This window comes from Cajanus cajan, chromosome 6 (genome assembly GCF_000230855.2).
Source record: "Cajanus cajan strain Asha chromosome 6, NIPB_CcT2T_4, whole genome shotgun sequence".
Taxonomy (NCBI): Eukaryota; Viridiplantae; Streptophyta; class Magnoliopsida; order Fabales; family Fabaceae; genus Cajanus; species Cajanus cajan.
Genome location: NC_138522.1, coordinates 49,914,760 through 49,929,522, shown reverse-complemented (window position 1 = coordinate 49,929,522; position 14,763 = coordinate 49,914,760). Strand labels below are relative to the sequence as shown.

Genomic DNA, 14,763 nt, shown 5'->3' with positions numbered 1-14,763 from the left:
AAATAGAATAGAATAGAATAGAATAGGAGTAGTACACACCGGGAAAAAATAATTTTTCTTTTTTGAGTATAGCCTTTGGAAGACCAGTATTATGACAGTGCACATTACTGGACCAAAAGTAAACTGTAGAAAATAATAAATACAGTAATTGACTAGTTGATATTGACTTTGATTAATAAGAAAATTGAACAATACAACATTCTTTGGTTCATATTGACTTCCACACTAAGCAAAAAGGTCATTTAGACAGCCCATTAATTTCCTTGTAGATCATCGGAAGCGAGGAAGAAGAAGGGTTCCACGGCTGACCAAGGGAAGATGATAAGAAATTTAAGTGAAAGTGAAACAGCGAAGAATGTAACCTTGAATGTAGAAAAAAACTTGAGAAACACGCTCATAGAACAAGTACTTTATATATATATATATATATATATATATAAAGCAAGACACAGCTATCATGTTGTTGAGACATTGACCTAACAGTGGCCTCAAATTGCTATAACACGATCATTATTGAAACACTAAGTTTACGGTTTTTGGTAGTACCAACCAACCCCTCTTCCTTCTTTTACTTCAATTCCCCAGCATCATGAATGACCCTTTGGTTGCAGCTGCGCAAGCTGGGGACATAGACTTGCTCTATAAACTGATTCAGATGAAACCATATCTCTTGGAGGGCACTGATTTGGTTCCATTTGTTGACACACCTCTGCATTTTGCTGCTGCTGCTGGACATGCCAGTTTCGCCACTGAGATCATCAGACTCAAACCCTCATTTGCTTGGAAGCTCAATCAGCGTGGACTCAGCCCCATGCACCTTGCTTTGCAAAACAAGCACTACAGAATGGTGTGTCGCTTCGTGGACATCAACAAAGACCTTGTCAGAGTGAAAGGGAGAGAGGGTTTCACTCCTTTGCATATTGCAACTCAAACTGGGAAAACTGATCTTGTGGCTAAATTCTTGTCGGCTTGTCCTGGTTCTATTGAAGATGTGACTATTCGAAGTGAGACAGCGTTGCATGTTGCTGTGAAATATAATCAGTTGCAGGCTTTGGAGGTTTTGGTTGGATGGCTTCAGAGAAACTGCCAAAGGCATGCTCACGACCGGGAAAAAGAGATTCTGAACTGGGAGGATGAGGCAGGCAACACCATTCTGCACCTTTCAGTTCTCAATGGCTCTTCACAGGCATGAACCATATCCTTCAACTCTTTTTGCTTTAAAGCAAAGACGTGTTTAAAGATGAAAAAAACTTAGTGTTATTCTCCTATCAGGGTTGAAGTTTTATCTCAATAATAATATGCATTAGCGGAAAAATCTTTAACATATCATGCATGTTGTTATTGAGAGGAAACTACAATTCGAAGAATAATATTAACACTTGATGGGAGAATAACACCAACGCCCATTATATTACATGTAAAAGAGCTTATTTGAGAGCTTTTTGGGCCTATAAAACTAGTTTTTAACCCTTTAATTTCATTGGAAGTAAGACTAATTTCACTCGCGGTGCGATAATAAAAGCTGTCTCAAAGCGGATTGAGTTAATTAATTAAAAGAAGCTCTTTTTGTCTTAATCATCAGTTAATTTCAATGTTGTGTTCTTTTGTACAGGCAGTAAGATTGTTGATAGGCAGCAAGATAAACATAAACGCGAAGAATTTAGAGAACTCAACAGCATTGGACATAGTGGAGATTAATCCGACTCAGGCTCACAGTGCAGAGATGAGAGACATGCTACTTAGAGGAGGAGCTTTACGTGGCTTTTCACTTTCTACCGCTCCACTCCTGGAAGAAGAGCTAAGAGCCAAAATCACATTCAACGAGAGAATAGCAATCTTCGTGACACGCCTCAGAAAGAGAATATCACACGACACACGCAACGCTTTGTTGGTAGTTGCTATTCTCTTCGCAACAAGCACGTACGAAGCAGCACTTAGCCCTCCTGGTGGAGTTTACCAAGGCGAGGGTAGTATTAAACCAGCACCACCCTTTAGGAAAAATAGCGTATCCGGGGAACACATTGGTGATGCAACAGAAGAATATGTTGGGAAAGTGGTGATGAAATCGAAGACCTTCTTTTGGTTCTGGTCCTTCAACACATTTTCCTTTTACCTATCAATTTTGATGATATGTTTGCTAATGCCTCGAGGGCGCATCAGCGTTATAGTGACTTTTCCACTTTCTATCTTTTCTGGTTGCTACGTGTTTTCCATGTTGGTTATATCTCCCAGCCTCAAGTTAAACGCTGCCACTGTGATTCTGCCATGTTTGTTTACAGTGTTGTACTGTTGGGGAAGTTCGATATACATTAGATTAGCTACAAAACTTAAAATGTATGGTCATAAACAGAAAGACACGTTCAAGTTTGCAGGAGGAAACAGATGGTAATGATATAATATAATGTTGGTGCACTTCTAACACGTTCATGTTCAGGGATGCTATCGGCTATTGAATATTGATGATGTTCAGAATAATATATATGCGCAGACTAGATTAATTATTAGGTTAGGCTCACGTTCATTTTGTCTTTCGTATAGAATTGTTGATCTCATATTGACTTTTAGTACTTGGTTAATCATAATGTCATGTGTCGGTGGCTGTCCTACTTATCCTTAAATAACAAATAAAAGAAGACATTTTTTTATTATTAATTGAAATTTAATAAAACTAAAATATTGTGTAGACCTAGTTCTTAACTTAATGAGGAATATGGTGTAAAAAAAAACTTAATGAGGAGTAAATTATACTAACAACACTTAAAATTTCGTAAAATGGAATGTATACTTTATTTGTTCTTTAATTTCTATCTCTATACAGTTACAATAACTCTCTTAATCAATGGTTTAAAAAATATTACATTAACAATCTTTTATACTTTGTAGAAATCTCTTTTAATTGTTTAAAAAAACATACACATGCCTTGCTCCTATCCAAAAAGGTTATTGTAAACATTAAAAAAAATATATAAAAAGAGAGAGAGAGAGTTGTGTGCAATGTCACAGAAGGATGGAGTGTCATTGCAATTCATAAGTTATAACTTAAACGATATTGTAACTTCAATGCAAAAAAAAAAATCTTATACTTTATTTGTTATGATTAAAATTTAGGGCTAGATTGTCTTAAATCTACAATATATATATATATATATATATATATATATATATTAAATGTGATGAAAACGTATAAATATTTTTTAATATATCAAAATATAGTTGCAATGGAGTCAAAAAAATACTATATTGAAAATATGAAGAGTAACATTTATAAGGATTTTTTGTGATAAAAATATTTTTCATAATATATTAAATAATCATAATGATTTTTATGTATTTAAAACAAAAGAGTATCTAAATATGATTATCATTAAATGAGGTAAATTTAATTTATTAACTATAAAAATTTAAACGAGTCTTTTTTATGATTTATAAATTATAACACGTTTATATTAGTTTATCTAATATTATTTTTAATCAAATATTTAAAAAATAATAATTATTGATTGAAATGTGTATTAAATATTAGCTAACTAATTTTAAAAAAAATTATAAATATTAAATTAAAATTTTCGTACAATGATGAATGGGCAACTAAACTAGTGGTATGTTTGACGTGCTCTATATATCAACAACGACAAGGGACTTGCTGGGAAAGCACGTGCTCATCACTCATCACTTCTTGTATTTGGATCCATGTTAGAAAATTTAGGGGCCTATTACATATGAGATTTTTTTAATTTCTTATTTTCATTTTTAATTACGAAAATATCACAATTTTTATTTTTAAATATTTGTATATATGAAATAATAAAAGGGTTTAATGGTTATCTAATTAAAAATCACAATTTGTATAGTTAAAGTTGATCTTATTTTTTGTACAAAAATCTAAAGTGGTAAACAAAATAAAATAAATAAATAAATAATTTCTTAAGTGACACTAACCCTAAATTTTGACTCTTTAACCTTTTTGCATATGAAATATTTTAAAGACTACTAAAATGTTATGGATTGGCCTAACTGGGACCTATTCGGGCGTTCGGTGTTGACCTATTTTCTTCATGGGACGCCGCCATGGCCCTCACACATATTCTCATCATCAACACCTAACTATGTCTCTTTAAGAAAAAAACAAAACCATAAAATATTTAAGGGATAATCTAAAAGTAGATAAATTTCTACATTTATAACTTAATTAACATATATAGTGGTTGTATGATGTATCACTAATTTCAGTCAAAGAGAATCTCACTTTTCTGAATTTCCTCAATAGTAGTGATTCCTGCACTCCATTCAGAACTACCAAAATAATTTGGGAAAATGAAAAAGAACATTGTAGATCTATACAGCTTGAGGTAGACACTAAGGTTGAGAAAATGATGCATTCATTACAAAAATTTCCTAGACTTTTTATACATTCTTTTTTACACTAGCTGGAATTTACAAGGATATCACATTACAGGTATTGTTCAATACACTCTTTCAGTTTTTGGAAAGTCACAGGTTTTGACACAAACGAGTCCATACCATTTGCAAAACATTCTTCAGCACTCTCTGACAAAGCATTTGCTGTCATCTGCATTAATATGAGATATCAAGACAGTTAATGATCATTTACTTCTCAAAATTTGCTTTGGTGTAAGAGAAAAACTATTCCAATATCGAATTGAAATCAATCAAAAGATTGTTTAGCATTAGTTTTGAGCAGAAACAGCTGTTTTTTATTACTGGCAGAATTTGAATTAGCCAAAAGGAACTCATTTGCATGAATGCACAAGCAGGAAAATCATGGCTTCTGCCGGAACTATTAAGGATGGAAATATTTTTGTAATAGGCTAATAGTTGTTTAATTAATTGAATATACAACTTACGGATACTAGTTATTTAGTGACATATTTATAGAAGTTAACATGTTCAACGTTCTAGTCCAGATAAAGAGACTAGAAATTTGTCTGGATATAAGTTTAGAAAAGCTTTTGAGTGCTTTTCTATTAAAAAATAAAAGTTTTTTTTTAATAGAGAGATTCTCAAAAACTCTTTTAAGTTTGTATCAAATAGACTCTAAGAGACTAATTACTCACGGCAACAATGGGGATCCGCTTTGTAGATAGTACAGAACATTCATAATCTGAATCTGGTAGACATTGCTCGATTCCAGCATTTCTTGCAGCATCCCAAGTGCCTGTTTCCTCAAAAGACCGAATCAGTTTTGTTGCTTGAAGACCATTCATAATTGGCATGCAAACATCCTGTGAAGTGCAAATACCAAATGATTAGTAGAAATCATATCAAGTTACGATAATTTAGTTTTAGTTTTAGAACATGAACAAGCAAATGTTTATATGGCGAAATTGCCACAAGATACCATTCTAAGATCCCAGAAATTACCATCAGAACCAGGTCATAAGTGCATCGTTGAACTGCACGTACAGCTTCCACTCCATTATTCACAACATCTATGCTATGACCTAATTGCTTCATCATGGATTGTGTCACCATGACATTAATCTTGTTATCTTCAACTAGTAGGATCTTAGGCTTCAATGTGGATTTGGTTACTTCTGATGTGCTGCTGCTTGTAACACATTTGGTAGTTGTGTTTGCCTTTCCTTGACCCTGACATGTTTGTTGGTGTTCACTAGACTTCGTTGCTACAACCATTTCTCTATTGGCCACAGTAGCTTCAGAGGAATCTGCATAACCATTCAGGGACCAAACATGAGCCTTATCTTGATGCTGTTTATCTCTTCTAACTAAATTTTTGTTCTTTGCTTCTGGACTGTGACCACAAGAACTAGCTGATTCAGACATCTCCAGAGTATCAACCACTGAAGATGCATCATCAAGGGAACATATCCCTTTTGACATGATATCATTGGAGGGGAATAAGCTCTCAGAAAATCCGAGTTTATGTGAGCTGGTGTAGCCAATTTTCTGTGGTAGCAACTTCTGTGTCCTGCTAGATCCATTAGAAGAGAATAGAGAGCCCAAAGTGCGTGGTTGGAATTGGAAGAAACTCTCTATTGTATCATCAGATGCAGCATCATTATTCTCCACATCAGAAAGCTCATCCGGATCATCAGATTGATCACAAGCAATTGAAACCTTGTATGGGAGTATGAAAGTGAAGGTAGAACCATGGTGTTCTTTGCTAGACACTGTTAGTTGACCCCCCATCAACTCAACCTATTCCAAGGGCAAAGAAACTTCAGCAATTTAACAAGTTAAGAAAACAAATGAAGGGTAAAATCCTCAAAATATCTCAAATTTTGGTTTTATTGCCTATAACAGAAACACAAAAGTATGCGTTTTTCTATTAAATGTAGGGGCTAAAAATATATTAAATTTTTATAGAGACTAAAATTGAATTTCAAGATATATAGATAGATAAAAACATTTTACCCACAAATGAAATATAATTTTCAACTTACCAGTTGTTTGCATATTGCTAGTCCTAGCCCTGTGCCACCATATTTTCGAGCGTGGTCTGCACTGACTTGCATGTACCTTTTAAACAAAGTTGGTATAGCATCTTCTGTCGCATTACACAACATGGAAAAAATAGTCATCTGATGAGTAATTTTTTCTGTAATAAAAATCAAACTTCTAAGTACAAAATAGAATTCTAAATATAAAAAATAATAATAATAATAATAAAAAGAGATCAGGGTTGTGTAATGAATAAAAGGCAAGGTTCACAAATATATGCACACCTGGTATTCCTATGCCTGTGTCATATACATCACAACGTATCCACACTGTTGTTTCAGCTGAATGAGGTTGCTCCTCTGTGTCTCCGTTCATTGAGCATTCGCTTTTAACTGGAGATCTACATTCTTCATTGAATGCATGATTTTGGCTGAGGCGATCGCCATGTTTCTGACAACCATCAAGAAGATTTCGATCACAGCCACTTTGTGGTGTTGAGAGATACTTATCTTCTTTCACACCATTCATTGAAATAGTTGACTGGTTTGGAGTCATCTTTTGGATGCATTCTGCTTTTGCAAATGTAGGCTCTGGCACAACGTAAAGGTTTATCCCAACTTTGCCTTCATGAGTAAACTTGATGGCGTTGCTGCAAAATATTAGTAAAAATGAATGTAGAACAACAGAACTACTTTCATTATAATTTTTTTCTTTTACTATTATATATTATGTGCAGCCAAGTACAGAAGAGGGCACTACTCCACCAAAAGAATAAATGGAAATGAAAAATTGGATCATTCACGTAACAAACTAATTGGAAATAAGACTACCAATCACATGAAGCTCAGTACCTAATTAAATTTGTGAGAATTTGCCGCATCCTCAATACATCACCAATAACCTGCAATTTTGCATGAAGAAGTGCAAATAATTAATGAGATGAAATAATGTGTAACATGATACAGTACAATGTTAAATGTTCTTTGGAAATACTATTGTGCATTTATCATGATTTAGTAACTAATTTTCGTGAAAGATTAGAAGTAAATAAGGTGAGTATTCTCTCCGGCATGGTCTATTTTATATTTAAAGTTAGCATTTGAATCTTGGACAACTTAATTAAGGGACACATACCACTATTATTTGTATCAACTAGTATTGGTTGAACATTTATCAAATGATTACATTGATAACACCCCAAAACTTAATTATTATTAGCAAAGGTGCATAATTGAAATAGTCCAACATTTAAGGACAATAACAATGCTAAATATATAACAGCAAAGGATGTAACTAAGTCCCCACCTCAATAGGTACATCATCTGCCACCTGTCCTTCTAAAGTTAACATTTTTTGCAATGAAGCCGCAGCGGTCTGGAGTACATGCTTGACTACCTCTCTTGGCCGGAATTTAGTAGCTTCCAATTTCATCACTCCTAAACAGGAAGATGATTTTGGAGGAGGTGTAGAAACTTAAAATATCAGCACCTAAAATAAAAAATCTAAAGCACTTTTTTGTCTTAACAATAAGCAACTTCCAAGTTGCTCTCCGAACGATTAAAATTAGTCTTTATATAATTCATAAGTTCATATATCAATTGTAAGAAATGGATTTCCTACCTGACTCAACCTTGGAAAGATCAAGTATGTCATTTATAAGTTGAAGAACCAAATCTCCAGAAGATAGCATGACATCCAAGAGTTGTCTTTGCTCCCAATCAAGTTTTGTGTTAGAAAGAATTTCAGCCATGCTAACAACCCCAGACAATGGAGATCTTATCTCATGAGACATTGTTGCCAGCATTTGTTTTGCTCGCATAGTTTCCTCTATTAAAGGAGGGGGCAACATAATAAGCTTTCTTGCTAAAAGAACAAGTTGAAGTAATTTTGATAAATGAGATTTGAATTTGACTGAGTGATTGAACCTGTAATGTGAATGGTTCTATTCAGTTCTGTTTCCTTGGCTTTCTGAACAGCAATCTCTTCTCGAATCTTTGCCATTCTTTCTCTTTTTCGCACCTGATTTTTTTTGAAGAAATATAAATAAACAAGCACAAGAATGAAAGTACAACTTCATTAAAAAAAATAAAATACAACAACAACAACATTTACCTGATCGGTTACATCCATTCCCATGTAGTTTATTCCAATTGTCTCCCCTGCCTTGCTAAAGACAGGTTCTACATATATCAAAAATGTCTTGGACCCAAATAGTTCTGTCTCAAAAGTGATTTCCCTTTTCGCAGGTAACCCTTTTTCCAAAACTTCTCTCTTAAAATCTTGAGATTCCTTAACACCAGCTCCCGTGAATATTTCGACATCAGTTTTTCCTATGATGTCCTAAAAAAGACGAGTAAGTTGAAGAGCTAAGATATCTCAATATGCTTAAAAATCCTTTGTAAAAGAACTAAAAGAGAAGAAACAAGTTGTTTCTTATTTCTTACTTTCTTAGTTTTCAGCATCTTTTGATAGAAAACTATATAGAACAAAACAAATTAATGCAACATTAATCATATAACCTTGCAACAAGAGCTTCAACAGCAATCATTACCTCCTCTTGTAAACTTGGAAAATGATTATAGATAAAGCAGTAGCGCAGCTCTTTGTCCTGCAAGAAAAATATCAAGCAGATTAAAGGAGCCCTCGTTATGGCAAGCAGTACCTTCTTGCTGGTTACTATTTAAAGAGTACTCAAAATCTCGATCAATTTCAAGTCATATAATATGCTAAGATTATTCTACAAGTCATCTCATACAGAAAAATAAAAAAATAAAAAAATAAAAAACCAACGAGCACATAGATTTTGAATTCAAATTTTGAGATATAATTGCATTAAATATTCAGAAGAAGAGTTTTACCATCTATAATGATCTTAGCCTGCTTCTATAGGATTGTCTCCTATGAAAGATACCTATGATATATATCAAAAGAAGAAGAAAAAAAATCAATATACTTAGTGACATACCTGATGGCCAATAACAACAGGAGCATTTTGGAGTATAAAATGCAAGAAATTATCTGCTCTCTTGAGAATTTGGGAGAGTTCTTCCACAGGTGAGGACTGCCTTTCAATATTTGCTATACTCTCTAGCAACTTATCTTCAAGTATTTGTTCTCTTTGGATACTTGCCTCAAGCTGCTTTTCCAAATGCAAAGCTCGCTGTTTCCAGTACATGACAGTGTCATACTCAGCATCAATCTCACTCCTCTTGCTTTGAACCACAACATCACTCTTCCTGCATGGTATATCATGCCATATACCATCATAAACATCATCCAATATAGAAACCGGGCGTTTATCACCCCCATAACGTTCTTCCTCGAACCGGTGCTCTTCCAAAATCTCCAACTTCCTGAGCTCAACATCTTGCCTTTGTTTGCTTAGGTTGTCAAGTTCTTCCCTCAGAAGGCGCACAACATTGGCCTGCTTGTACTCCCATTGTTTCATTAGGTATGCCAACTGAGAAGACCCTTTTTCTGTAAAATTTGTCAGCTCCATTAGACGTTTGAAATCAACTATAGTTGGGTCCTCTATGATTGTAACCTCCTCTAACATGTCTTGGTCCCTTCCAGGCTTTTCTATATTGAACTGCTTTCCAACCTCGGTTCCAATATCTTCAGGCCACATTGAAGGAACGGCCTCAATGTCCATGTCCTCTATACAATCATTCTCCATCTCGCACAAGACCAAGAATAAGTACTAATCCAAGTTTAATAACTCTTTGGCCTTTTGCATTATGAGGAAAGCCAAAGCACTGGACCTTGCTGCAATGTGTTAGGAAAAAATCAGTCTCCCAAAAATTTGGAACAAAGAGTATACAAGCGTAAAAGAGTTTTTTTACCGGAAATAAAGAACTTTTTTTATAGAGAATTTTTTCTAAAGTACTTTTGGTTTATATCCAAACATGCTATTGAATTGAGACACAAATGGAATAATATAACTAAGTGTTCAAGAAATTAAAGATGAAGTAAATTGAAATGAAAGGGATAAAAAATAACTAACTATAAGCTGAAAAGATCATTTGCATGGTTGTATCCAACAAAATCACCTGTATCAGAAAGAAACACAGCTGATCACTAGAGAGGAGAGAGAATTAGCTTATAGAGAGACAGGACAGCATGTGTTTATAAATATGCGAGGTAGAAACTAGGAAGTAACAAAGGAACAAACTTTAGTAATTTTTTTTTTATTAAAAAGGAATCCCAGGTATCAGGGGGTCCAAAATGATGGAGAAATATTTGGCTTTCTTAATTGTGGTTGTGTTTCTTTCATGTGTCTTGTGAGGCAACAATGCTATGTTATTACCTTTTCAGAGTCGAGAATTTTCTATCCTCTGCAAAAGCAAAGCCTCAGGTGTTAATTAAACAATCATTTAGCATATCTTATGATGTTGTTGTTCTTTTTCTCTCTCCAGAAGATGGACTCAACCAATCATGCTATAGCGTCTTATATGTTGTTTCTTCCTTTCATTTTCTTCCGGTTTGATTCTCTACAATCATTGACTAAAAATTGGTGGATAGAGATAGAGTGGTTAAGCACACGAATTGCTTGGGTGGTGTGGGATCCAAGAACGTTGACAGTATATGCAAAGGATTTGTATACGTGAGACATAATTGTTTTGGTACATATCTTTATTATATCAACGTCACGACTGAGCATTAGTTAATATTTAATTAAACATTAAGTCTAAAATGTTAATCATTGCTTAATTAGATAAATAGTTATAGCTTAAACCAGAATTAAAGAAATAGTTATTATACGTGTTGTCTCATTCAAATAATATTCCTGAAGCAGGGTCATCTCTATGGACAACATCCTTGATAACCGGATTATTTTAAAATGTCTTTTTGGTTACAATGTGACACATACATTACAATCCCTTTCAGCTTCCACTTGGGTGTTTTATTAAGACTGTCTTAGGCTGTTCTTTGCAACTTACATATTCAATCGAATTAATCTTCTATACCCAAAATAAAATATTGAATTCATCTTTAAAAACTATTCAAAAACTATTTTTCTGGTTTCTTAAATTGTATACAATATTATTTAGTTTTTTAATGTTATTAAAACATTGTCGTAATAATTCTTAAGAATTATAATAATAAATATTAATAATTTTAGTCTCTCAAATATTATAGTCATGAAATTTTAGTCTTTTTTAATTCATTGTAGTAATTGGAATTTTCAAATTATTTTTCATTTACAATCAAGCCCTTCCATCTTGATTTCATCTAATATTTTGGTTATTAATTTACTTAGAATAGAAAGACATTCCTTCTATAGTTCATTATTATCATAAAAAGAATAATTTACATACAAACATAATTAACACCACAATTGAATCAACAAAATCACAGCATTTAATATCTCAATTAGTTCAAATATTTTATGTTTTTAACTAGTACATGGCATTACTCATACACATCCAAACTAAATATACAATGTGCATGTTTGTTTTTCGTTATTTCTAATTAAACGTCAATCCAACATCCATTTTTCTTTTACATTCTTGTCTTAAAAAGTTGGGAAAGTCTGCTAATCGTTGTTCAAACGGAAAAATGAACATACCTATTATATATAATTTAAGGTTGAGTAAGAGATGAGTTTGTCCCTTATTGTCATTTTTGCTCTTAAAATATATATAATGAAATGATATTTTTATTCAATTATATTTTACTTTCAATGTCATGCATTAATTTATTATTATTAAATATAACCTAGGACTAGAATTGAAATCTATGAACCGAATGGGGCAGGTGTTTGGTAAACCGTGAAAAATAAAGTATTTCTTTAGCCATCTTCATTTCCAAGCAAGAAAAAAAGGTGGAGGCTGCATTTTCTTAATTTTGCCATCAAGAATTGAGTTTAATTTGTTAAAATCATATAATTTAGAATTGTTAATTTTAAACAATTGGGTTGACATGGCAGAATTTGTTTTGTAAAACGTAGCCATTGGGTGTTAGAATGTCACAAATGATGAAATGAAGGGCCAAAGCCAAAGAAGTGAGCAGGCACAAATCCATAAATCCCGGAAACAAAATCTACATCATGGTGTAAACTTTGGAAGCATTTTTAGCTAAAACAACTATATAAACAAGATCAAATATGTATATACCTTTGCTTTGGCCTCATATTCTAAATTAGTACAATTTTCTCTCTAAAGTAATATTCATAACTATACTGCTTGCTTACATCACTTTATGTAGTAATAAAGTTGAATCCACCAAATTGGGATCAACGTCAATTTACTACGTTAAAAAATATAAATTAATCACTTCACTTTAATTTGAATTAATTGTCACCGGTAAATATAGTTATTTTGACAACAACTTTTTTATTTTTAAAATAAAAAATTGTTTAATAAGAATATTTTTTAAAATTATTTTTAAAAAATAATATGTTCATTTCAGTTTTAATTTAAAAACATAATTAACTATTTTTTAAAAAGTAATTTATTGCTGTAAATAAACATCTTTTACATCATAATTGGTTTTATTTTAATATGTAATAAACTGGCCTTAATGGATATAGTGGAAAACACCACTCCGGTTTTTGATGCATAAACAAACAATGTGCCCGAAAATGCATATAATTGAGCACACTCATTTATATCTATCATTATGAAAATGCCAATGTCATTTTCAGTTAATTTTATTTTTCCCATGCTCTAAAAGACACAATATAAACAATACACGTATAGCACCAACTTGGGGCTAAAGATTGCCCATATACATTACAATACTTAACCATACTTTGAGTTTAATAATAACCCAATTAACTTTCGTTTTGGGAATCATGTGCAGTTGCTGCACGAAGGAAAATATTTTCACCCGGAGCTTAATTCTTCTTGTACAATGATGATAATTGTACTACCAAGTGTGTATTTTAATTAATAGAAATTATTCTAACTTAATTAATAATTTTGAGTTTTACTCATAAAAATATAATTAAATTAAATTAAATACGAATTTACAACTCATTATCGTTAATAATTTTATATGATTTGAACACAGGTTATTAGTAAACATCTAAAGATGTTTAGATATTGAGTGGGTCGAAAAAGAAAAAGTGATGATAATTATGACATAAAAAAAAAAGTGATGATAATTAAATAAATACTCAATTTATATCCTTAAAAGATGGTAGAAATAGTTGATAAGTTCTTATTAATCTAACACTTTAATTACTGATTATTCAAGAAATTAATAGAGTTAGTAACTAAGTATAACAAAATAAATAACTTGCATAATGAAATTAAATTTAGAAACTTAAATGTCAAAAAAATTCTATCTCTCACTTGTACCAAATTTTTAGGATCAAATTAAATATTTAATCAATAATAATTATAATATAATCATATGAGAAAGTAAGGTATATAATCGTATTGTCATTCAATTATAAAATTTATTGATTTTATAATAAATAATTACAAAAATATATCAACAAATAATAATTGATTGATAATCTTAAAGTACTTTGTTGGGCATAACCATAAAACTCAAATAATATTACTAACCACTTAATACAATTAACAAATAACTAGATTCTCAAAGTATATTGTTAGGGATTTAATTTCTTGTGTATGAAAAAAAACTTTTGTAGACAAAAAATTTGTTGAGAGATATCTTAATGTGAAAAAAAAAAAACTCATATACTGATGTAATTTACTTGATTCATATTAGGTAATTAACAACACAAAATGATAATTTTGTGTATATATATATATATATATATACACGATAGTATTAATATTATTATCACAGCAAAATTAGTATTTGCGGAACACAATATGAGTGCCTGGTCCGAAGGTAGTGGGGAAGTTTTTTTTTTTTTGTTATAAATGGATCAATTTGGATAAAAAAAAGTTATTGATAAAAAATTTTAATAACTGATAATAAAATTAAAATTTAAGATTTTGTACAATATTACTTAAATATTCCACTATTTTTTATAAATATTTATAAGAGAAACTAAGAAGATAAAATAATATATTACTCTTTTTTTTCTTTTTTACTTTTGGTTTCTTTATCCTTAAAAGAAAAGTTTATTTTTTAGTAAAGTTGAATCCGAACTATGTTACTATAGTTGGATGCTCCTCCAACTGAGTTGCATTATCGACTCTTAGATGATGTGAGTGTGGTGGCTTTTTTAAGACTGTAAGTTTTTGTCTGTGTGTTAAAGTATTATCTTTACATCACTAAAAAAAAAAACAAACTGAATTAAATACATTTTAAAATAGGGGGGAGAAAATTTTAAAGAAGCTAATGAACCTAATTTTTATAAAAGAGTGGAGAAAAATAGTTATAAAAAAAACTAATTGAAGTAGTTTTAAAAATAAG

General features: G+C 31.7%; 2 protein-coding genes across 3 annotated transcripts; one reads left to right on the top strand and one right to left on the bottom strand.

Moving 5' to 3' along the window:
- Positions 1 to 368: 368 nt before the first annotated feature.
- On the top strand, positions 369 to 3,094 carry LOC109795922 (ankyrin repeat-containing protein BDA1). The gene is made up of 2 exons (XM_029270734.2): positions 369 to 1,186; positions 1,613 to 3,094. Exons 1-2 carry the CDS (start codon positions 590 to 592, stop codon positions 2,387 to 2,389), a joined length of 1,374 nt encoding a protein of 457 aa, XP_029126567.1. The 5' UTR covers positions 369 to 589; the 3' UTR covers positions 2,390 to 3,094.
- A 1,152-nt stretch (positions 3,095 to 4,246) lies between these two features.
- Positions 4,247 to 10,644, bottom strand: LOC109795765 (histidine kinase 5). 2 transcript variants are annotated; one of them, XM_083077479.1, is made up of 13 exons: positions 10,473 to 10,644; positions 9,389 to 10,188; positions 8,975 to 9,031; positions 8,536 to 8,763; positions 8,349 to 8,442; positions 8,044 to 8,250; positions 7,729 to 7,859; positions 7,275 to 7,324; positions 6,708 to 7,072; positions 6,426 to 6,526; positions 5,383 to 6,180; positions 5,076 to 5,243; positions 4,247 to 4,570 (listed from the first exon to the last, which is right to left on the bottom strand). In XM_083077479.1, exons 2-13 carry the CDS (start codon positions 10,097 to 10,099, stop codon positions 4,451 to 4,453), a joined length of 3,030 nt encoding a protein of 1,009 aa, XP_082933605.1. In that variant the 5' UTR covers positions 10,100 to 10,188; positions 10,473 to 10,644; the 3' UTR covers positions 4,247 to 4,450. The 2 variants fall into 2 exon arrangements, with proteins under 2 accessions (XP_082933605.1, XP_029126754.1); XM_029270921.2 differs by having other exon boundaries at positions 6,426 to 6,529; positions 10,473 to 10,643.
- Positions 10,645 to 14,763: the final 4,119 nt, after the last annotated feature.